At 45.2% G+C, this 25,530-nt stretch overlaps 2 protein-coding genes across 2 annotated transcripts; both read right to left on the bottom strand.

Annotated features, from left to right (window-relative positions):
• Nucleotides 1-1,513: 1,513 nt before the first annotated feature.
• Nucleotides 1,514-6,450, bottom strand: LOC123744689 (neurofilament medium polypeptide-like). The gene is given in 5 exon segments (XM_045724275.1): nucleotides 1,514-2,912; nucleotides 3,340-4,376; nucleotides 4,553-4,677; nucleotides 5,286-5,351; nucleotides 5,353-6,450. Coding segments are annotated over 5 exon segments (2,727 nt in total). The 5' UTR covers nucleotides 6,331-6,450; the 3' UTR covers nucleotides 1,514-2,391.
• Nucleotides 6,451-11,795: 5,345 nt separating this feature from the next.
• Nucleotides 11,796-17,132, bottom strand: LOC106598524 (neurofilament medium polypeptide). Its single transcript, XM_045724276.1, is given in 5 exon segments — nucleotides 11,796-13,346; nucleotides 13,741-14,293; nucleotides 14,296-14,690; nucleotides 14,868-14,992; nucleotides 15,976-17,132. Coding segments are annotated over 5 exon segments (2,790 nt in total). The 5' UTR covers nucleotides 17,020-17,132; the 3' UTR covers nucleotides 11,796-12,673.
• Between the last annotated feature and the right edge of the window lie 8,398 nt (nucleotides 17,133-25,530).

The raw sequence follows: 25,530 nt of genomic DNA, 5'->3' as shown, positions 1-25,530 counted from the left end.
CCGCCCGTCAGTCAGGAGTCGCCCGAGCCGCCCGTCAGTCAGGAGTCGCCCGAGCCGCCCGACTGCCCGGAGCCGCCAGAGCGGCCAGACTGCCCGGAGCCGCCAGAGCGGCCAGACTGCCCGGAGCCGCCAGAGCGGCCAGACTGCCCGGAGCTGCCAGACTGCCCCAGCGGCCAGGATCAGCCAGATTGGCCCATCTGCCCAGAGTTTGCCGATGACCAAAACCCAAGGGAGTCTAGCAGCAACCTTGAACTGAGTAAGCCTGACAATTCAGAACTTAAAGAGATTAACTGTTTAATTGCTGAGTCTGCATACAGGGTGGAGAGGTGGAGGTCTGCCCATGATCCGGAGCAGGGGGAGTCTGCTTACGACCCGAGGCTGATCGGGTCGGTCGGCACTCTGGAGGACAATAGGCCGGAGCCTGAACCACCACCTGCTTAGGTGGGTTGGGGAGGGGGGGGTGTAGCACAAGTGCCGTCGGTGACGTCAGCCACCCTCCCTTCCCTCCCTTTAGTTTAGGGGGATTTTTGTTGTTGTTTGGGGTTTTTGTTTTTCTTAAGGTGCTTCCGGGGTTAGCACCTTTAGGGGGGGGGGGTACTGTCACGTCCTGGCCAGTATAAGGGTTAATTGTCATTGTAGTTTGGTCAGGACGTGGCAGAGGGTATTCGTTTTATGTGGTGCGGGGTGGTGTGTTTGTTGAAGGGGCATTTGATTTAAGTATTCCGGGGTGTTTGGGCACTGTTTGATATTCATGTATTCTATGTTTAGTCTAGTGAGTCTGTTTCTATGTTTGGTTAATTGGGGTTGGGACTCTCAGTTGAAGGCAGGTGTTGTCTATTTGCCTTTGATTGAGAGTCCCATATATTAGGGTGTGTTTGTGTTTGTCATTTATGGGAGATTGTTCTGTGTTTAGCCTTTTGCCTTGCCAGACTGTTTTGTTGATCGTTCGTTCTTTTGTTATTTTGGTGTTCATTTTGAATTTATTAAACGTCAAGATGAGCATACACATACCTGCTGCATTTTGGTCCTCCTTTACCAACGACAACCGTGACAATTGTTTTTATCTTTCTCACTTTTTTATTATTTTATTTATGTAAGTGAAGTACTTTGAATTGCACTGTTTTTGGTAAGAAATGTGCTATGTAAATTAAGTTTGATTTGATAAATCAAGTGCTATAATAAAATGCTATTTGCATGAAAATGCCATGGGGTGCATCGTTTATGTTATGGTTGGTGGCTCATTCTTTGATGGTATGCACATATTACAGCGTAGCTTTAAATATCTGTAAAGGACAGCGTCTGTAGAGGACAGCCTCTGTAGAGGACAGCCTCTGGATGGTGATGTGGTTTTGTATCATTTCTAGGCTACAAAAGATCATGAGGCATGCAATCCCACCCCCAGGAAAGCAGATGAAGAAATAGAATAGTGTGCATGTTGAGGTGAGACAGCTACTGTAAATGAACAAGTGAAAGGACATGACAGGACAATTGCATAAAGGAACAAGAGACCATATTTGTATTTCAGTATGACATTTATTGAGCAAATGCTGCTGGGAAATAGTTCATGATGAGTAAAGACATGGGATTGCAAACTGTAGCACCTCATTTATGTTCGCTATTTAAAGTCAAGTCCATCCTATGCATACAAGAATGGATGTGTGTGCATTTACATATTTATTTTCAATTGCACTCATTAGGTAAACATAATAGATACTGATAAAAAGCATGTTTAAGGCTCAGAGTTTCTTCAAGGTTCTTTATGCATTAGTTGCTTCGGGTACTGTATGTTTATGATCATCAGTACATCGCACCATCGTCTTTCTCATTCTTCACTATATTGTGTTGTCGACGATTGTATTTTTGGCTCAGTTGGTATCTTCACATAAAAAGGCTAGTCCTTTTGAACATGTGTCTCTAAAGTGGATCCTCCAACCCAGGCACCCCTTCTTGAATTAACATTTGAATTAACATACATTTCTATCACTCTCCCACCCACATACAGTATGCATCTAAACTGTAACCCTTCCATCCATACATACAGGTTAGAGCGGAGGGGACTCCCTCCCTGAGCTAGCATGCAGACGCCCCCACCCGTGAGCCCTCCCGTGAACTGCAGGGAAAAATAAAGACAATTAATAATCTGTCCCACTACCACATTTCCCTGATATAATCCGCAGCAAAACCCTTTTAAAGCTTTCTCTCAATATGCATTTTTTAAACTTTAGCTTTGTCACATCATATGGCTTCTCTCGTTGCTTTTCTGTATGTTTGAGAGTGGTTATCTTTATTACATCGCTCTAGCTCTATGATTTCTTTGTTATGTTAGTTCTGGGTTGATTGCTTGTCGTCGTGTCATCTTTGTTCCTCCTGAGTGGGTTGGATGGAGCGCAGTTACTCAGTTTCAGTCACCACCTTGATGGACTGGGAAGAGTGTTTCTCCATCTTCTTGCTGGAGACTGTCTTCTCCTGCATCAAATCCTCAGACTCCTTCACAGTCTCGGTGACAGTGACTGATTTGGTGACATGCTTGGCCCCGTCCTCTCCAGTGGTGATGGTCTCCACTGTTTGGGTGATGACCACCTTCTGGTCCTTTGGATCATCTTTCTGGTCGGGGTCATCTTTAGTGGGGCTCTCGTCCACTCCATTTGAGATAACATCCTTCTCCTCTGCCTCTTTCCCACCCTCATCCTTCTTGTCCTTGTCCTCTGGGGAAGTCTTCTCCACATCTCCGTTCATGGCTGCGTCTTTCTTTTCTACCTTCTTCTCTTCCTCTGAATCACTCTTTTTGTCTACTTTCTCTTCTGCAGCCTTGGGGGCCTCTGACTTTGGAGCTTCTTGTTTGGGGGCCTCACCCTTAGGGGACTCTGCCTTGGGGGATCCTAATTTGGGAGATTCAGATTTGGGGGATCCTGTAGGTTTTGGGGATTCAGATTTTGGGGATCCTGTAAGTTTTGGGGATTCAGATTTGGGGGAGCCAGCAGGTTTGGGGGATTCAGATTTGGGGGGAGCCAGCAGGTTTTGGGGATTCAGATTTAGGGGATCCAGCAGGTTTTGGGGATTCAGAAGTAGGGGATCCAGCAGGTTTTGGGGATTCAGATTTAGGGGATCCAGAAGGTTTTGGGGATTCAGAAGTAGGGGATCCAGCAGGTTTTGGGGATTCAGATTTAGGGGATCCAGCAGGTTTTGGGGATTCAGAAGTAGGGGATCCAGCAGGTTTTGGGGATTCAGATTTGGGGATCCAGCAGGTTTTGGGGATTCAAGTAGGGGATCCAGCAGGTTTTGGGGATTCAGATTTAGGGGATCCAGCAGGTTTTGGGGATTCAGATTTAGGGGATCCAGCAGGTTTTGGGGATTCAGTTTTAGGGGATCCAGAAGGTTTTGGGGATTCAGATTTGGGGGATCCAGCAGGTTTTGGGGATTCAGATTTGGGGGAGCCAGGTTTTGGAGATTCAGATTTGGGGGTTACAGCTTTGGGGGATTCATGTTTGGGGGATCCAGCTTTTGGTGACTCAGACTTGGGGGACCCAGCCTTTGGGGATTCAGCTTTTAGGGAGTCTGGCTTGGAGGGCTTTGGGGCCTCAGATTTCTGGACCTCAACTTTTGGGGCCTCACTCTTGGGGGCTTCTGTTTTGGGAGCCTCTGCCTTGGCTACAGCTGCCTTCTCATCTGTTTTGTCTTTTTTCTCATCCTTTCCTTTCTTCTCATCTTCCTCATCCTTATCATCTCCATCTTTGGATCCTTTGTCACTACCTGCATCTTCATCTTGATCATCTCCCTCCTCTTCTCCCTCTCCTGTCTCCTCTTCTCCTCCGCTTCCCTTCTCTTTGTCAGGAGAGGACTTTGATTCTGGGGCTTTAGAGCACAGGACTGTCTCCTCTAATTCCCCCTCTCCTTCTCCCTCATCACCACCTTCTGTATCATCTTCCTTGTCACCCTCACCCTCTTCTCCTTTCTCACCCTCTTCTTCTTTTTCGCCCTCTTCCTCTTCATCACCACCTTCTTTGTCCTCCTCTTCCTCCTCAGCAGGTGTGCTGGAGCTAACTTGGGCATCAGTGGAGGCTACAACCTCTTCTGATTCACCCTCTCCCCCTTCTCCCTCTTCTCCCTCTGCTTCTTCTCCTCCCTCTTCTCCATCATCCTCTCCTTCATCTGTGGCCTCTGTCTCCAGAGCGGCAGAAAGCTCCTGGGCGATCTCAGCCAGGTCTTGGTCCATCTCATCCTTCTCATCCTCTACCCTGGTCTCCTCGATGATCTCCTCGACAAACTTATGCTGGACTTTCAGTTTGGGAGGCTCATACTTGGACTTCTTAGAGGAGGTGACGGTGTGGCGGTAAAGGAAAGTGCTAAAGTGGGTCTCTTCACCTTCTAGGAGTTTCCTGCAAGAACAGTAGAACATGAGATATAGTTTAGTGTAGGCCTAATATAAAAATGTAGTTTCTATATATAAATGAGATCTTTATATACTATTTTGTTTTGAAATTAGTAAACATATATTTAAAAAAAAAGTTTTTTCAATGTTAGGCCTAATTAGCGCTCTGTCGTCGCATTGTACCTGTATGCAGCTATCTCAATGTCCAGGGCCATCTTGACATTGAGCAGGTCCTGGTACTCGCGCAGATGACGCGCCATCTCCCACTTCGTGCCCTTGAGCTCATTATCCAGCTGGTGGATGGTCTCCTGCAGAGAACAAGACCGAGAGACACAAGCTGGTTAAGAGCTATTATTTCTTATGCCTATATGGAACCCTGAAATAATACTTGGTTATTTCTTTTTGGTGTAGGGATGACACATTTCTCCATAAGGACACTGCTTTCTAAACATCATAAGAAAACTATCAAAAATACAATGTCATATTTTGTGATCCTGGTAATTACTTCACAAGCACATTTAAACTTGTATAGGCCTACATTTGAAACAGCACTTTGAGATTCCATTAAAACACATGCATTTAGGGCCCACATAATAAAACAATTTAGTTCGTTCAAAATCAAAACTAATGCAATATGTGGGAACACAATGCAAGTGTGTGTCTTTCTCTCTATAAATGTAGGGGACTCTCCTTATAAGTAGACCTACATTTAAAATAAGAATAAAAACCTCAAAGGTGTCGTGATAATATTCTAAATTTGAAATCAACGAAAAACATATCTTATTATATAATTTATTCTCTCCACTACATTGCTTCTCTTTACACAAAGAACACAACTTTATAGAATACTTCACCATTAAGCCTGTGGCTGGAGGTTTCTGTATGAAAATAATGCCTACAGCGGGTCTCATCATACCTGCAGGCTGGACAGGTCGCTGTTGTGTCGGTCCTCGATGTCATTCAACTGCCTCTCCAGTGACTCCCCTGGTTCCACGGACGGACTCTAACTCCACGGTCTTGGACTGGAGCTGGCGGCGGTAGTCTGCTATCTCATCACGGGCGGACTTGATTGCATCTTTGTTTTGTTCCGCAGCATCAGTGAGCTTGGAATAGCGGCACATGAACCAGTCCTCCACCTGCTGCAGGTTCTGGTTGGAGTGGCCCTCGAGCTGGGTGCGGATCTCCCGGAGCGCCTCGGTGATGTCCGTCTTCTGGATGTCTTTCCTCTCCATGGTCACCTGCGACGCCTGCACCTGGGCGAACAGGTCGCTCACCTCTTCCTCGTGGTTGTTGCGAATAAAGGCAATCTCGTCATGCAGTGACTGAACTTTCTTCTCCAACTCTGACTTCACCAAATCAGAGTCGGTCATATCTTTTCTCAACGCCCGGATGATGCCTTCCGTCTCATCCCTGATGCGGGCTTCCTCATCGAAACGGTCCCTAATTCTCTGGATGTCATCCTCGACGTGGTCCGTGTCGAGCTGGATCTGCGCTTTATCGTGGTGAATCTGCTCCAGCATGGAGCGCAGCTCCTGGAGTTCCTGGTCGTATAAATCGCCTAGCTGGGATTGCGACACCTGCTTCTGCCGCAGCGTCTGGATCTCCTCTTCGATATGGCTGTTCTGCTGCTCCAGGTAGTGCACCTTGTCGATGTAACCGGCGAAGCGGTCGTTGAGCCCCTGGAGCTGCTCTTTCTCGTTGGAGCGCTTGTAGTCTCCGTTCGTTTGATTGAAATCAACGCTGTCGGCGGAGCTGAGGAGTGTGGAGCTGTACATTCGGGCTACCGGCATATTGACGCTCCTCTTGTAGGAGGAGGTCATCGTGGAGCCTGGGCTTGCCCGGGACCAGGACTGAGAACGGAACCCGCTGGAGGGGGTGCCAGTGGAGCGGCCGTAGGTGGTCCTACTATCCATACTTCTCCTGAATGGACTCCCTATCGTGTCCACCGGGTGGTAACTCATCCGGCCAGACCAGGGGTTGCGTGTGCAGATGGAAGGGAAGGTGTGCGAGGTGGAGGAGTGGTGTGTGTGTCTGTTTGCAGGTGCGGGGTGGATGGCGCTCACAGCATTCTTAGTCTCACCGGCTGTCCTTTATATAGGAGAAGCTTTATCGCTAACAAGGCAGCGACTGTTTTTACTGGCCCATTGATCGAACGGAGGGGGAGGGCCATGTCTCAACCCTTCATACTCTATGTAAGTGAAACACTACTTGCTTGTGTGAGGGTTCGTGGGTGGCCGTTTGAAAAGCAGAGGAATGATCACACATACGGAGAAAAAAGGAAATGGGGTGATTATCATTAGGATTTTTGGGATAGCTCATGTGTCCTTGACGTTGATGTGTTTATCATTTGTCTCTTGTCACAGAGGGAATATAGAGTTTCCTCCAAACATTGAACATTAGAATAAGAGAGAAAATTATACATGCATCTCTGCATTTGCTAATTCAACCAGCCAACGTGCAGCATTACTATGCATGGAAATATAACTTATGGAGCAGTTCAATGACCCATGTTAATTATTATTTCCCCCTATTATTAGTTAGCAAAAAGGTTATACCAGAAATGATCAATTTACCGATGCAATTTAGAGCGATAACAATATCGACACCATGGACAGCGACTTAATGCAGCAAAACACCATTACCGTCCTTTACAAGTGTTTGAAAAGTGTTGAAAATGTTTCTCTTAAATTGAACAGAATGATTGATCATTAAATTAATTGAATTAATAATGTATATTTGCCAATGAACATGTGCAAAGCCGAACCAATTTCCTATATTGATGTTTTGCTTGTGCTAAGTCTTCAATAATAGGTGATTGATTACTTCTTGACAGGAAACCTCCCAAGATCAAAGGGATTACCATCAGTGACCTACCGATGACGTATAAAGTGAGACTACCATGAGGGGGTTGGTTCAATCAATATCATGCATTTATGTGACCACTTATAACTTTCAGGAAATGTTGAAGCATTAATCATAGTTGTAGTTATTGACAGCTATTGGAATAGATTACAGTTATGATCAGCCTGTGCTTATATGCAAGCAATTTACCCCATTCAATAGTATATATTACCTTCATAATGCATATCATAATATGTTATGGACAAATTTGCCCTTTTATTTTGAGCCACTTCAAACCAAAGCATTTCAGTAGTGATGAATAGGCATCCAAACTGCAACACTGTTTTTTTCTATAATTACATTCCTCAGAATGACTTTGTAACTCTATCTGTCCAACTCTAACAATGATGGGAAACACTTTGATTAATATGGTTTCACAAACAGATACAGAATACAATGCATAAGTTACAGTCTTTGGGTTGCGGATGAGAGCACATGGGATAGAGAGGCTGCTATCTCCTCCCTGCATTGAGATGATTTCTCTAAGGAGTGAAGCTGCAGTGTTGGTTGACAGATCTGATTGGCTGCAGTGTGTTGTCAGTCTTATTGATTCCCATTCAGTCCTGCTCTACCCATTTCAGAGGTAACTAAGGTCATTGCAAACCCTGAAACTGAAGCAGGTAATGCAACAAAATGGCTGCCTCTGGTTTTGGCCAATTGACTGCCTTTAATGACAATATTTCATCCTATGAAAACCAGTGATTAAAAATTCAAAAGGCACTTGCACATCTGAGCTATCTTTGTTGCAGGCACATGGTAAGAATTGAATAACATGAGAAAAAATAAGAAACCTGCACACTGCTCTTGCTAGTATCCCTTAATAAAGAGCAGTGAAACTAGCAAGAGCAGTGTGCGAGTTTCTTCTTTATTCTCATACTATGAAAACCAGCAAGACTATTTTTGACAAACGGCAAGGCTATTTTTGCCTCCCAGAACATTATTACCCACAATAAGATTTATATTGTTTGTCAGGATTGATTCAGATTCTCCAGTCGCCTTTAAAAACCCTTGTTTTATACCACAGTTAAGAGGGAAGAATAAGTTATTCCCATCTCTGAGACTTAATTAGACACTTGTCACTTATCACCCATTTGTATTCTGTTATCTCACTCATTGTTTTTCCATTGCAACAGTTAGCTCTGTGGAGTGAGCCCTAACGCATTTGAGAGCTCAGACAATTTCAGATTGTGTTTGTCCCAGAGAGAGAGAGAGGGAGAGAGAGAGGGAGAGATAGTTACCATGCCTCACTACATAAAAGTGATTCTCTCATCCTTACTGAATGTGTGTGAATGTGTGTTGTTGTGGCTGAGTTAACATGAGCGATGTATATGGCCCTATACTCACTTTCTCCTGGCTGATCCTTGTGACCTAGAGGTAGACACCTGGCCTCTGTTGCCTCTTTCTCTCTCTGCTCTCCTGCTGGCCTCAGCCTTTTAAACATGTACATCACCACCAGTGGCGATTTTAGCATGTAAATCTTGGTGGAGTAAAACACAACACAACACTAAACAATACATTAATTGCACTATAACGGTGACAAACGGTGCCCACAAACTGTTAGGGCCTATATAAAGCTGTCCCAACAGCAGAGTCCCAACAGCAGTCCCAACATCTTACCACTGCTACACCTGGCTATCAGCGGAGCCTTGTCTGGCAGCAAAACAGTTCATTCAGCCTCATTTACAGCTTTAAAAAAAAAACATAGTTGATATGGCTGACTTGCTTAAAACAAATATGGTTTCTAATGACAATTTAGATGTATAAACTATGGCTTACGGGGATGACAAGCGGATAAGAAGCAATCTGTAATTTCGATTAAGACATGAGCGAGCTAGGACGGACGTGGTCGATATACCTATTTGTTTCGCACTTTGAAATGTACAACGACACAATTCAGAACATGTGCCGTTCTTACAGTGTTCTCCCTGTACACCAAGTCAGAACAATAGGCTAAATAAAGGGGCCATATAAGCAGACAATGAAAGCTCTTACAATATTCAATGATTACATTTCTCTAAAACAGGTTATAGGCTACATGTGCACCACCAAGTCAGATCAGTAGGCGAAATTAAGAGAGGAAAATAGACCAAATTATTAGGGTGAGGCATGTTGACTACTAACAGCTTACTACACAACATACACTTAGTATTACTTTCTTAGATACAGTATGCATATCTCCCTGGCATATTACATCATTTATGCAGCAGCATACAAGACATTTTTGTACTCGCCTTGTTGTGCTGTGATCACTTGAACAGGAAGGTGGCGGGGCGGTCCTTCGTGGGCAAATTTTGTTATCAAAGTCTGGCATTCTCTGGATTTATGGGGCTTTCAAGACAACTGGGAACTCAGAAAAACAAGGTTGAATCATGATCTTCAGATCGTAGCTCTAGAAAGACACCCGAGTTCCAGATTTACAATTCCGAGTTGGATGACCGTTCAAAACATATTTTCACAGTCAGGGCTCATGCTTCATTGACAGCATGACCAATGCTGAATGTTTATAATTTTAGACTTGGAAAAGAGACCCTTAATCCCAGATTTGGGACCACACAGCCACTCCACTGAATAGCAGGCTAGTGATTGCTTTTCAATGCTTGCAGTTAGCCACTGGTTCCTTCCAAACTGTAACGTCTGCGTCCAACTCATACTTCTAAACACATAGATCCCCGGAACACAGCCCACTTTCCAGCTCACTCTCCAGATCCCAATCACCGGAATTCTAATCACCTGTTCACACACCTGCATGTCATCATCCCACACTATTTAGTTCAGTTCCTTGCACCCAATCACTGTGAGGTATTGTTTGTTTTGAGACACACTTCTTTCGGAGCTCTGTTTTTCTTGTCCTTCATGCCTCCCATGTATGATCGTTTTGCCTGCCTCCCTCACGACACCTTTTGCCTATTACCTGCCTGTACTGTTGCCATTTTGGACCTACCGTGTAGGACCTTCTGCCTGCCCCTGGACCCAGCTACCTGCCTCCTCCTATGGTCCTTTCCAATAAACACCTGCTGCGCTCTGCGCTTGAAACCAGCTCTCTGTCTCATATCGTGTTCATTACAGAATACCTCACCAAACACGACAGATGGATTCAGCGGAGCTGCAGCTACATCTAGCCCGACAGGAGGAATGGCTCGATGAACTCTGCGACCTCTTCACCAGTCCATTCCTTCTTCACCCATATCAGGTGCCACAGCCTCCTCTCGTTTATCCTCCTCTATATCCATGCCTAATAAATATGATGCTCCCCAGGGAAATGTCAAGGATTTTTCATGCAGTGTAACCTGTACATAGACCATCACCCCGCTGACTTCACCTCTGACAAAGAAAGGGTGGACTTTGTCATCTCCCTACTCACAGGCAAAGCTCTGGATTGGGTCACAGCCCTGTGGGCCGCTCAAAGATCTGATCTGTCCTCTAATTTATTTAATATTGTTTTACTTTCCTAATTTATTTAATATTGTTTAACTATCCTATTTTTTTCATATTGTTTTACTATCCTAATTTATTTAATATGGTTTTACTATCCTAATTTATCTATCTTAATTTTACATTTGTCTATCTTAATTTTATATTTGTCTAGAAATGTATTGTTGTCACGCCCTGGCCAGTATAAGGGTTAATTGTCATTGTAGTTTGGTCAGGACGTGGCAGAGGGTATTCGTTTTATGTGGTTCGGGGTGGTGTGTTTGTTGAAGGGGCATTTGATTTAAGTATTCCGGGGTGTTTGGGCACTGTTTGATATTCATGTTTTTCTATGTTTAGTCTAGTGAGTCTGTTTCTATGTTTGGTTAATTGGGGTTGGGACTCTCAGTTGAAGGCAGGTGTTGTCTATTTGCCTTTGATTGAGAGTCCCATGTATTAGGGTGTGTTTGTCATTTGTGGGAGATTGTTCTGTGTTTAGCCTTGTGCCTTGCCAGACTGTTTTGTTGATCGTTCGTTCTTTTGTTATTTTGGTGTTCATTTTGAATTTATTAAACGTCAAGATGAGCATACACATACATACCTGCTGCATTTTGGTCCTCCTTTACCAACGACAACCGTGACAATTGTTTTTATCTTTCTCACTTTTATTATTTTATTTATGTAAGTGAAGTACTTTGAATTGCACTGTTTTTGGTAAGAAATGTGCTATGTAAATTAAGTTTGATTTGATAAATCAAGTGCTATAATAAAATGCTATTTGCATGAAAATGCCATGGGGTGCATCGTTTATGTTATGGTTGGTGGCTCATTCTTTGATGGTATGCACATATTACAGTGTAGCTTTAAATATCTGTAGAGGACAGCCTCTGTAGAGGACAGCCTCTGTAGAGGACAGCCTCTGTAGAGGACAGCCTCTGGATGGTGATGTGGTTTTGTATCATTTCTAGGCTACAAAAGATCATGAGGCATGCAATCCCACCCCCAGGAAAGCAGATGAAGAAATAGAATAGTGTGCATGTTGAGGTGAGACAGCTACTGTAAATGAACAAGTGAAAGGACATGACAGGACAATTGCATAAAGGAACGAGAGACCATATTTGTATTTCAGTATGACATTTATTGAGCAAATGCTGCTGGGAAATAGTTCATGATGAGTAAAGACATGGGATTGCAAACTGTAGCACCTCATTTATGTTCGCTATTTAAAGTCAAGTCCATCCTATGCATACAAGAATGGATGTGTGTGCATTTACATATTTATTTTCAATTGCACTCATTAGGTAAACATAATAGATACTGATAAAAAGCATGTTTAAGGCTCAGAGTTTCTTCAAGGTTCTTTATGCATTAGTTGCTTCGGGTACTGTATGTTTATGATCATCAGTACATCGCACCATCGTCTTTCTCATTCTTCACTATATTGTGTTGTCGACGATTGTATTTTTGGCTCAGTTGGTATCTTCACATAAAAAGGCTAGTCCTTTTGAACATGTGTCTCTAAAGTGGATCCTCCAACCCAGGCACCACTTCTTGAATTAACATTTGAATTAACATACATTTCTATCACTCTCCCACCCACATACAGTATGCATCTAAACTGTAACCCTTCCATCCATACATACAGGTTAGAGCGGAGGGGACTCCCTCCCTGAGCTAGCATGCAGACGCCCCCACCCGTGAGCCCTCCCGTGAACTGCAGGGAAAAATAAAGACAATTAATAATCTGTCCCACTACCACATTTCCCTGATATAATCCGCAGCAAAACCCTTTTAAAGCTTTCTCTCAACATGCATTTTTTAAACTTTAGCTTTGTCACATCATATGGCTTCTCTCGTTGCTTTTCTGTATGTTTGAGAGTGGTTATCTTTATTACATCGCTCTAGCTCTATGATTTCTTTGTTATGTTAGTTCTGGGTTGATTGCTTGTCGTCGTGTCATCTTTGTTCCTCCTGAGTGGGTTGGATGGAGCGCAGTTACTCAGTTTCAGTCACCACCTTGACGGACTGGGAAGAGTGTTTCTCCATCTTCTTGCTGGAGACTGTCTTCTCCTGCATCAAATCCTCAGACTCCTTCACAGTCTCGGTGACAGTGACTGATTTGGTGACATGCTTGGCCCCGTCCTCTCCAGTGGTGATGGTCTCCACTGTTTGGGTGATGACCACCTTCTGGTCCTTTGGATCATCTTTCTGGTCGGGGTCATCTTTAGTGGGGCTCTCGTCCACTCCATTTGAGATAACATCCTTCTCCTCTGCCTCTTTCCCACCCTCATCCTTCTTGTCCTTGTCCTCTGGGGAAGTCTTCTCCACATCTCCGTTCATGGCTGCGTCTTTCTTTTCTACCTTCTTCTCTTCCTCTGAATCACTCTTTTTGTCTACTTTCTCTTCTGCAGCCTTGGGGGCCTCTGACTTTGGAGCTTCTGGTTTGGGGGCCTCACCCTTAGGGGACTCTGCCTTGGGGGATCCTAATTTGGGAGATTCAGATTTGGGGGATCCTGTAGGTTTTGGGGATTCAGATTTTGGGGATCCTGTAAGTTTTGGGGATTCAGATTTGGGGGAGCCAGCAGGTTTGGGGGATTCAGATTTGGGGGAGCCAGCAGGTTTTGGGGATTCAGATTTAGGGGATCCAGCAGGTTTTGGGGATTCAGAAGTAGGGGATCCAGCAGGTTTTGGGGATTCAGATTTAGGGGATCCAGAAGGTTTTGGGGATTCAGAAGTAGGGGATCCAGCAGGTTTTGGGGATTCAGATTTAGGGGATCCAGCAGGTTTTGGGGATTCAGAAGTAGGGGATCCAGCAGGTTTTGGGGATTCAGATTTAGGGGATCCAGCAGGTTTTGGGGATTCAGAAGTAGGGGATCCAGCAGGTTTTGGGGATTCAGATTTAGGGGATCCAGCAGGTTTTGGGGATTCAGATTTAGGGGATCCAGCAGGTTTTGGGGATTCAGTTTTAGGGGATCCAGAAGGTTTTGGGGATTCAGATTTGGGGATCCAGCAGGTTTTGGGGATTCAGATTTGGGGATCCAGCAGGTTTTGGGGATTCAGATTTGGGGGAGCCAGGTTTTGGAGATTCAGATTTGGGGGTTACAGCTTTGGGGGATTCATGTTTGGGGGATCCAGCTTTTGGTGACTCAGACTTGGGGGACCCAGCCTTTGGGGATTCAGCTTTTAGGGAGTCTGGCTTGGAGGGCTTTGGGGCCTCAGATTTCTGGACCTCAACTTTTGGGGCCTCACTCTTGGGGGCTTCTGTTTTGGGAGCCTCTGTCTTGGCTACAGCTGCCTTCTCATCTGTTTTGTCTTCTTTCTCATCCTTTCCTTTCTTCTCATCTTCCTCATCCTTATCATCTCCATCTTTGGATCCTTTGTCACTACCTGCATCTTCATCTTGATCATCTCCCTCCTCTTCTCCCTCTCCTGTCTCCTCTTCTCCTCCGCTTCCCTTCTCTTTGTCAGGAGAGGCCTTTGATTCTGGGGCTTTAGAGCACAGGACTGTCTCCTCTAATTCCCCCTCTCCTTCTCCCTCATCACCACCTTCTGTATCATCTTCCTTGTCACCCTCACCCTCTTCTCCTTTCTCATCCTCTTCTTCTTTTTGCCCTCTTCCTCTTCATCACCACCTTCTTTGACCTCCTCTTCCTCCTCAGCAGGTGTGCTGGAGCTAACTTGGGCATCAGTGGAGGCTACAACCTCTTCTGATTCACCCTCTCCCCCTTCTCCCTCTTCTCCCTCTGCTTCTTCTCCTCCCTCTTCTCCCTCATCCTCTCCTTCATCTGTGGCCTCTGTCTCCAGAGCGGCAGAAAGCTCCTGGGCGATCTCAGCCAGGTCTTGGTCCATCTCATCCTTCTCATCCTCTACCCTGGTCTCCTCGATGATCTCCTCGACAAACTTATGCTGGACTTTCAGTTTGGGAGGCTCATACTTGGACTTCTTAGAGGAGGTAACGGTGTGGCGGTAAGGGAAAGTGCTAAAGTGGGTCTCTTCACCTTCTAGGAGTTTCCTGCAAGAACAGTAGAACATGAGATATAGTTTAGTGTAGGCCTAATATAAAAATGTAGTTTCTATATATAAATGAGATCTTTATACACTATTTTGTTTTGTAAATTAGTAAACATATATTTTAAAAAAAAGTTTTTTCAATGTTAGGCCTAATTAGCGCTCTGTCGTCGCATTGTACCTGTATGCAGCTATCTCAATGTCCAGGGCCATCTTGACATTGAGCAGGTCCTGGTACTCGCGCAGATGACGCGCCATCTCCCACTTCGTGCCCTTGAGCTCATTATCCAGCTGGTGGATGGTCTCCTGCAGAGAACAAGACCGAGAGACACAAGCTGGTTAAGAGCTATTATTTCTTATGCCTATATGGAACCCTGAAATAATACTTGGTTATTTATTTTTGGTGTAGGGATGACACATTTCTCCATAAGGACACTGCTTTCTAAACATCATAAGAAAACTATCAAAAATACAATGTCATATTTTGTGATCCTGGTAATTACTTCACAAGCACATTTAAACTTGTATAGGCCTACATTTGAAACAGCACTTTGAGATTCCATAAAATATTGCAATAACAATTGAAATTGTGAACTCCTCCTGTCTCATTTATGAAAAGTGAAAGTGCAAATAATTGGATAGGTTGGACTGTTGTTGTGTTAAATAATGTATTCGGACGCAGTGAACAGCACTGTGTTTCAAGGGCCCCGAGTCTCTGGCTCAGCAACGAAAAAATAACAAAAAAAACAGTCTGCTGCATTATGTCTTCCCAACCCTATAATGTCCTGACGTGCACCAAGTGTCGCAGCTTATGCGTAGCCTAATGCTCCAACATTTGGAGATGTTACATCTGTGTCCATAAGATGTCAGCATTGTGCCATTTAGGGAGTCTAAAGCAAAAGCGCAGACACCACCATTGCGCAGAGTTTATAGCCTAGTTAAAACGCATGCATTTAGGGCCCACATAATAAAACAATTTAGTTCGTTCAAAATCAAACTAATACAATATGTGGGGACACAATGCAAGTGTGTGTCTTTCTCTCTATAAATGTAGGGGACTCTCCTTATAAGTAGACCTACATTTAAAATAAGAATAAAAACCTCAAAGGTGTCGTGATAATATTCTCAATTTGAAATCAACGAAAAACATATCTTATTATATAATTTATTCTCTCCACTACATTGCTTCTCTTTACACAAAGAACACAACTTTATAGAATACTTCACCATTAAGCCTGTGGCTGGGGGTTTATGTATGAAAATAATGCCTACAGCGGGTCTCATCATACCTGCAGGCTGGACAGGTCGCTGTTGTGTCGGTCCTCGATGTCATTCAACTGCCTCTCCAGTGACTCCCTGGTTCCACGGACGGACTCTAACTCCACGGTCTTGGACTGGAGCTGGCGGCGGTAGTCTGCTATCTCATCACGGGCGGACTTGATTGCATCTTTGTTTTGTTCCGCAGCATCAGTGAGCTTGGAATAGCGGCACATGAACCAGTCCTCCACCTGCTGCAGGTTCTGGTTGGAGTGGCCCTCGAGCTGGGTGCGGATCTCCCGGAGCGCCTCGGTGATGTCCGTCTTCTGGATGTCTTTCCTCTCCATGGTCACCTGCGACGCCTGCACCTGGGCGAACAGGTCGCTCACCTCTTCCTCGTGGTTGTTGCGGATAAAGGCAATCTCGTCATGCAGTGACTGAACTTTCTTCTCCAACTCTGACTTCACCAAATCAGAGTCGGTCATATCTTTTTTCAACGCCCGGATGATGCCTTCCGTCTCATCCCTGATGCGGGCTTCCTCGTCGAAACGGTCCCTAATTCTCTGGATGTCATCCTCGACGTGGTCCGTGTCGAGCTGGATCTGCGCTTTATCGTGGTGAATCTGCTCCAGCATGGAGCGCAGCTCCTGGAGTTCCTGGTCGTATAAATCGCCTAGCTGGGATTGCGACACCTGCTTCTGCCGCAGCGTCTGGATCTCCTCTTCGATTTGGCTGTTCTGCTGCTCCAGGTAGTGCACCTTGTCGATGTAACCGGCGAAGCGGTCGTTGAGCCCCTGGAGCTGCTCTTTCTCGTTGGAGCGCTTGTAGTCTCCGTTCGTTTGATTGAAATCAACGCTGTCGGCGGAGCTGAGGAGTGTGGAGCTGTACGCTCGGGCTACCGGCATATTGACGCTCCTCTTGTAGGAGGAGGTCATCGTGGAGCCTGGGCTTGCCCGGGACCAGGACTGAGAACGGAACCCGCTGGAGGGGGTGCCAGTGGAGCGGCCGTAGGTGGTCCTACTATCCATACTTCTCCTGAATGGACTCCCTATCGTGTCCACCGGGTGGTAACTCATCCGGCCAGACCAGGGGTTGCGTGTGCAGATGGAAGGGAAGGTGTGCGAGGTGGAGGAGTGGTGTGTGTGTGTGTGTTTGCAGGTGCGGGGTGGATGGCGCTCACAGCATTCTTAGTCTCACCGGCTGTCCTTTATATAGGAGAAGCTTTATCGCTAACAAGGCAGCGACTGTTTTTACTGGCCCATTGACCGAACGGAGGGGGAGGGCCATGTCTCAACCCTTCATACTCTATGTAAGTGAAACACTACTTGCTTGTGTGAGGGTTCGTGGGTGGCCGTTTGAAAAACAGAGGAATGATCACACATAGGGAGAAAAAAGGAAATGGGGTGATTATCATTAGGATTTTTTGGATAGCTCATGTGTCCTTGACGTACATGTGTTTATCATTTGTCTCTTGTCACAGAGGGAATATAGAGTTTCCTCCAAACATTGAACATTAGAATAAGAGAGAAAATTATACATGCATCTCTGCATTTGCTAATTCAACCAGCCAACGTGCAGCATTACTATGCATGGAAATATAACTTATGGAGCAGTTCAATGACCCATGTTAATTATTATTTCCCCTATTATTAGTTAGCAAAAAAGGTTATAGCAGAAATGATCAATTTACCGATGCAATTTAGAGCGATAACAATATCGACACCATGGACAGCGACTTAATGCAGCAAAACACCATTACCGTCCTTTACAAGTGTTTGAAAAGTGTTGAAAATGTTTCTCTCAAATTGAACAGAATGATTGATCATTAAATTAATTGAATTAATAATGTATATTTGCCAATGAACATGTGCAAAGCCGAACCAATTTCCTATATTGATGTTTTGCTTGTGCTAAGTCTTCAATAATAGGTGATTGATTACTTCTTGACAGGAAACCTCCCAAGATCAAAGGGATTACCATCAGTGACCTACCGATGACGTATAAAGTGAGACTACCATGAGGGGGTTGGTTCAATCAATATCATGCATTTATGTGACCACTTATAACTTTCAGGAAATGTTGAAGCATTAATCATAGTTGTAGTTATTGACAGCTATTGGAATAGATTGCAGTTATGATCAGCCTGTGCTTATATGCAAGCAATTTACCCCATTCAATAGTATATATTACCTTCATAATGCATATCATAATATGTTATGGACAAATTTGCCCTTTTATTTTGAGCCACTTCAAACCAAAGCATTTATGTAGTGATGAATAGGCATCCAAACTGCAACACTGTTTTTTTCTATAATTACATTCCTCAGAATGACTTTGTAACTCTATCTGTCCAACTCTAACAATGATGGGAAACACTTTGATTAATATGGTTTCACAAACAGATACAGAATACAATGCATAAGTTACAGTCTTTGGGTTGCGGATGAGAGCACATGGGATAGAGAGGCTGCTATCTCCTCCCTGCATTGAGATGATTTCTCTAAGGAGTGAAGCTGCAGTGTTGGTTGACAGATCTGATTGGCTGCAGTGTGTTGTCAGTCTTATTGATTCCCATTCAGTCCTGCTCTACCCATTTCAGAGGTAACTAAGGTCATTGCAAACCCTGCAACTGAAGCAGGTAATGCAACAAAATGGCTGCCTCTGGTTTTGGCCAATTGACTGCCTTTAATGACAATATTTCATCCTATGAAAACCAGTGATTAAAAATTCAAAAGGCACTTGCACATCTGAGCTATCTTTGTTGCAGGCACATGGTAAGAATTGAATAACATGAGAAAAAATAAGAAACCTGCACACTGCTCTTGCTAGTATCCCTTAATAAAGAGCAGTGAAACTAGCAAGAGCAGTGTGCGGGTTTCTTCTTTATTCTCATCCTATGAAAACCAGCAAGACTATTTTTGACAAACGGCAAGGCTATTTTTGCCTCCCAGAACATTATTACCCACAATAAGATTTAAATAGTTTGTCAGGTTGATTCAGATTCTCCAGTCGCCTTTAAAAACCCTTGTTTTATACCACAGTTAAGAGGGAAGAATAAGTTATTCCCATCTCTGAGACTTAATTAGACACTTGTCACTTATCACCCATTTGTATTCTGTTATCTCACTCATTGTTTTTCCATTGCAACAGTTAGCTCTGTGGAGTGAGCCCTAACGCATTTGAGAGCTCAGACAATTTCAGATTGTGTTTGTCCCAGAGAGAGAGAGAGAGAGGGAGAGAGAAAGAGAGGGAGAGATAGTTACCATGCCTCACTACATAAAAGTGATTCTCTCATCCTAACTGAATGTGTGTGAATGTGTGTTGTTGTGGCTGAGTTAACTTGAGCGATGTATATGGCCCTATACTCACTTTCTCCTGGCTGATCCTTGTGACCTAGAGCTAGACACCTGGCCTCTGTTGCCTCTTTCTCTCTCTGCTCTCCTGCTGGCCTCAGCCTTTTAAACATGTACATCACCACCAGTGGCGATTTTAGCATGTAAATCTTGGTGGAGTAAAACACAACACTAAACAATACATTAATTGCACTATAACGGTGACAAACGGTGCCCACAAACTGTTAGGGCCTATATAAAGCTGTCCCAACAGCAGAGTCCCAACAGCAGTCCCAACATCTTACCACTGCTACACCTGGCTATCAGCGGAGCCTTGTCTGGCAGCAAAACAGTTCATTCAGCCTCATTTACTGCTTAAAAAAAAAAAACATAGTTGATATGGCTGACTTGCTTAAACAAATATGGTTTCTAATGACAATTTAGATGTATAAACTATGGCTTACGGGGATGACAAGCGGATAAGAAGCAATCTGTAATTTCGATTAAGACATGAGCGAGCTAGGACGGACGTGGTCGATATACCTATTTGTTTCGCACTTTGAAATGTACAACGATACAATTCAGAACATGGGCCATTCTTACAGTGTTCTCCCTGCACACCAAGTCAGAACAATAGGCTAAATAAAGGGGCCATATAAGCAGACAATGAAAGCTCTTACAATATTCAATGATTACATTTCTCTAAAACAGGTTATAGGCTACATGTGCACCACCAAGTCAGATCAGTAGGCGAAATTAAGAGAGGAAAATAGACCAAATTATTAGGGTGAGGCATGTTGACTACTAACAGCTTACTACACAACATACACTTAGTATTACTTTCTTAGATACAGTATGCATATCTCCCTGGCATATTACATCATTTATGCAGCAGCATACAAGACATTTTTGTACTCGCCTTGTTGTGCTGTGATCACTTGAACAGGAAGGTGGCGGGGCGGTCCTTCGTGGGCAAATTTTGTTATCAAAGTCTGGCATTCTCTGGATTTATGGTGCTTTCAAGACAACTGGGAACTCAGAAAAACAAGGTTGAATCATGATCTTCAGATCGTAGCTCTAGAAAGACACCCGAGTTCCAGATTTACAATTCCGAGTTGGATGACCGTTCAAAACATATTTTCACAGTCAGGGCTCATGCTTCATTGACAGCATGACCAATGCTGAATGTTTATAATTTTAGACTTGGAAAAGAGACCCTTAATCCCAGATTTGGGACCACACCGCCACTCCACTGAATAGCAGGCTAGTGATTGCTTTTCAATGCTTGCAGTTAGCCACTGGTTCCTTCCAAACTGTAACGTCTGCGTCCAACTCATACTTCTAAACACATAGATCCCCGGAACACAGCCCACTTTCCAGCTCACTCTCCAGATCCCAATCACCGGAATTCTAATCACCTGTTCACACACCTGCATGTCATCATCCCACACTATTTAGTTCAGTTCCTTGCACCCAATCACTGTGAGGTATTGTTTGTTTTGAGACACACTTCTTTCGGATCTCTGTTTTTTCTTGTCCTTCATGCCTCCCATGTATGATCGTTTTTGCCTGCCTCCCTCACGACACCTTTTGCCTATTCCCTGCCTGTACTGTTGCCATTTTGGACCTACCGTGTAGGACCTTCTGCCTGCCCCTGGACCCAGCTACCTGCCTCCTCCTATGGTCCTTTCCAATAAACACCTGCTGCGCTCTGCGCTTGAAACCAGCTCTCTGTCTCATATCGTGTTCATTACAGAATACCTCACCAAACACGACAGATGGATTCAGCGGAGCTGCAGCTACATCTAGCCCGACAGGAGGAATGGCTCGATGAACTCTGCTACCTCTTCACCAGTCCATTCCTTCTTCACCCATATCAGGTGCCACAGCCTCCTCTCGTTTATCCTCCTCTATATCCATGCCTAATAAATATGACGCTCCCCAGGGAAATGTCAAGGATTTTTCATGCAGCGTAACCTGTACATAGACCATCACCCCGCTGACTTCACCTCTGACAAAGACAGGGTGGACTTCGTCATCTCCCTACTCACAGGCAAAGCTCTGGATTGGGTCACAGCCCTGTGGGCCACTCAAAGATCTGATCTGTCCTCTGAATCATGTTTCCACACCCTCTTCAAGGAGGTGTTTGACCATTCAGTTTCAGGTTGTCACACCGGGGACCTGTTATGTGAGCTGCGACAGGGCCATCGCGCCACCACAGAGTATGCTCTTGAGTTCAGCACCATGGCTGCCGGCAGTGGATGGAGTGAACCAGCTCTCCTTACAGTCTACAGGAGGGGTCTTAATCGGGAGTTATAGACCAAACTGGCCTGCAGAGGAGATTTAACTGACGTAAACCAATACATCCGGATGTTCATATCCATTGGCAACCTACTGGTGGACCGCAGATCTACACAGTCGCCAATGGCCTGCGAGTCTTCCACGTCTTTCTGTCGTCCACCACTGTCCAATAGCCCCGAACCCATGCAACCCGGCCGCGTCCCTCTCCTGCCAAGAGACAACGGAAGGTACGTGAAAACCTGTGCCTCTATTGTGGCGAGAGTAACCCCGTACTCACTAGCTGTCCGATTCGCCCTCCACAAAGGGGTGACCACAACCCCTCCACTTCCACCCGGGTAAGCACCTCTACGTTTTTGAATATTACCAAAAGGCAGTTTGGTATCCCAGCTCTTCTTTCTGCTAATGGGTCACTCAGTTTGTGGAGGGACTAGTGGACTCGGGGGGCCGCAGGAAATTTCATTGACGAACAATTGGCACAACAGTTAAGAGTCAAACTAATCCCTGTTAATCCTCCCCTGAGGATTAATGCGCTGGACGGACAACCTCTCGGAACTGGTCTTGTGACTCGCATGACCGAAAGTATCAACCTTCTGATTGGCCTCTTTCACGCTGAGGTCATTCAGTTAATGGTGTTGTCTTCACCTAAAGAACCCCTCATCATCGGTCACCCCTGGCTAAGCCTTCACAACCCTGCCATCTCCTGGCGACAAGGGGAACTGCTGTCATGGTCTCCCACCTGTTTTAAGAACTGCTTCAGTCTACCCTGTCGAGCCACCTCTATAGAAGGATTGGAGTCTGCCATTCCAACCCACATCCCACCTGTATATGCCCAGTTTCTGAGTGTCTTCAGCAAGAAAAAGGCATCCATTCTGCCCCCTCATCGCCCGGAGCACTGTGCGATGGACCTCCTTCCTGGCGCTTCCCTCTTCCCCTGATTCTGGCCGCACTAGAACAAGTTGGACAGGCTACCATCTACTCCAAACTGGACCTACGTAGTGCTTACAACCTTGTCCGTATCCGAAGTGGGGATGAGTGGAAGATGGTGTTCATCACTGCTAGGGGTCACTACAAATACCTGGTTATGCCCTACGGTCTCACCAATGCTCCCGCAGTCTTCCAGTCCTTCATGAATGAAGTTTTCCAGGACATGATCAACCAGTTCATCATCGTGTACATTGACGATATCTTGATCTACTCTCAATCCCTTGCAGAACACGTACAGCATGTGCAACAGGTCCTCAAATGACTACAGGACCACCATCTTTATGTCAAGGCTGAGAAGAGTGCCTTTCACGTTACTGCGGTAACCTTCCTAGGGTTCGTGCTGACACCAGGAGGGGTCAACATGGACAAAGGGAAAGTTACGGCCGGGCTCAACTGGCCCAAACCTACCACCATAAAGGAGCTACAACGGTTCCTAGGGTTCTCCAACTACTACCGCCGGTTCATCCAAAACTGCAGCAGCACAATCGCTCCTCTCTCAGCTCTCACAAACCGGTACCCTCCAATGGACCGACACTGCCCTTACTGCATTTGAGACCTTGAAATGCCTCTTCACCTCTGCACCCATCCTTAGGCAGCCAGATCCTACCCTTCCTTTTGTTCTGGAGGTGGATGCTGCCGAGGTCCGCATAGGAGCGGTTCTCTCTCAGCGGGTCGAGACACCTCCCAAATTACATACATGTGGCTTTTTTCCAAAGAAACTGTCACCCGTTGAGAGGAACTATGATGTCAGGAACCGAGAGCTTCTCGCCATGAAACTGGGAGCTCATCACCCATTACTTGTCCTTACCTACCACCGCAATTTGGAGTACTTAAGAAGTGCTAAGAGGCTCAACCCCAGATACGCTCGCTGGGCACTCTTCTTCACCTGCTTCAACTTCACCGTCACCTATCTGCCCGGCAAGAAAAATGTGAGGCTGATTCCTTATCCCGTCTATTTGACTCCCCTTCCTCTAACCCAGCTCCCGAGCCCATCCTGCCTCCGTCTTGCGTCATGTGAACTATACAGTGGGAAATCCAATCAGCCGTCCAAGAGGCCCTACGCCACGACCCAGCACCTCCCAACACCCCTGCAGGCAAGACCTACGTTCTGGCGTCCATCAGACCAAAACTAATGCAGTGGTGCCATACCTCACTGAGTTCTGGCCATCCCGGAATGTGGCGCACCTTGGCACACCCCCTCGTTTGACATCGACAGTGCACCGCCTTATTCCATCCAAGCCCTCCTTAATTCCAAGTGCCTGGGTGGTCGCATCCACTACTACAACTCCAAATTGTTGTGCAATGTTTATGTCCAATGGCCGATGATCACCGATATGTTTTATTTATAATTTCTATTCATTATTTCTCTTCATATGACAAGGATTAAAAAGGATTTGCCAGTAGATTGACGACTTGATTCATGATGATGACTGCTAGCTAAGATTTTGAAAGTATGATCAGTCCAATCAAAGCTACTGTAGATATAACGTGATTTGACATAATTTTATCTGTGGCCAATGACCTTGAGCCTTCTTGGATGGACACTAATGTAACTCTATGGCAGCAACCAAGGGGCTTGAATTTTCGAGTTTTACCCTTAGACTCAGCAGTGACATAGTGTCCTCATGAGTGACAGAACACTGAGCCAATCACAGCGCAACTAGAGAATATTACCAACACCTACAGTACGCTCCGTATTTTCCGCTGGCTGCCCCAAAACCACCAGAAAGCACTGTGAATACCTGCATTTTGGAGCTGCCTTACTCAACAAAGCAAAAAAGAGACCATGTTTGTATGCGGCTTTATTAAATCAAATATACAGTATATATATTTTTTTTACATTGTTTGCAAACTGATATGTGACATGTATTAGTCGTGAAGAGGGCATGACAAAGCCTATTCCCCCTCAGGAAACTAAAAAGATTTGGCTTGGGTCCTGAGATCCTCAAAAGGTTCTACAGCTGCAACATCGAGAGCATCCTGACTGGTTGCATCACTGTCTGGTACGGCAATTGCTCGGCCTCTGACCGCAAGGCACTACAGAGGGTAATGCGTACATCACTGGGGCTACGCTGCCTGCCATTCAGGACCTCTACACCAGGCGGTGTCAGAGGAAGGCCCTAAAAATTGTCAAAGACCCCAGCCACCCCAGTCATAGACTGTTCTCTCTACTACCGCATGGAAAGCGGTACCGGAGTGCCAAGTCTAGGACAAAAAGGCTTCTCAACAGTTTTTACCCCCAAGCCATAAGACTCCTGAACAGGTATTCAAATAGCTACCCGGACTATGTGCATTGTGTGCCCCCGCCAACCCCTCTTTTACGCTACTGCTACTCTCTGTTCATCATATATGCATAGTCACTTTAACCATATCTACATGTACATACTACCTCAATCAGCCTGACTAACCGGTGTCTGTATGTAACCTCGCTACTTTTATAGCCTCACTACTGTATATAGCCTGTCTTTTTACTGTTGTTTTATTTCTTTACTTACCTATTGTTCACCTAATACCTATTTTGCACTATTGGTTAGAGCCTGTAAGTAAGCATTTCACTGTAAGGTCTACACCTGTTGTATTCGGCGCACGTGACAAATAAACTTTGATTGAATTTATTATTAATGCCAAAATAACATGCAAAACAGGCAAGCCATTAGCTAAAAATGTAGGGCTCAAAACAGGTGGGGCTCTGCCCCATCTGCTCTGAATGATGGGTTGCCACTGATCACCACACAGGCACAATTGGCCAGCCACTCAGCCTTCAAGGTGCTTTTGTCTGGCACAGCTAGGGGTGGTGTGATGTGATGCATGGAGGGGCTAGAGAAAGGGTTGTTGTTTAAATTCAGTCTGGGGCTCACACGCACTGCAGAAGGCTTGGAGCACTTTTAAGTGGCATTGCAGCAGAAGCAGGCTGTGAACAGAGTGCAAGCTGCCCAGCCCAGCCTGCAAAGCTCTCCTCTCCTCTTCGCA

Source organism: Salmo salar, chromosome ssa09 (genome assembly GCF_905237065.1).
Source record: "Salmo salar chromosome ssa09, Ssal_v3.1, whole genome shotgun sequence".
NCBI lineage: Eukaryota > Metazoa > Chordata > Actinopteri > Salmoniformes > Salmonidae > Salmo > Salmo salar.
The sequence above is the reverse complement of the archived record's forward strand: the minus strand, read 5'-3'. Positions and strand labels throughout refer to the sequence as shown.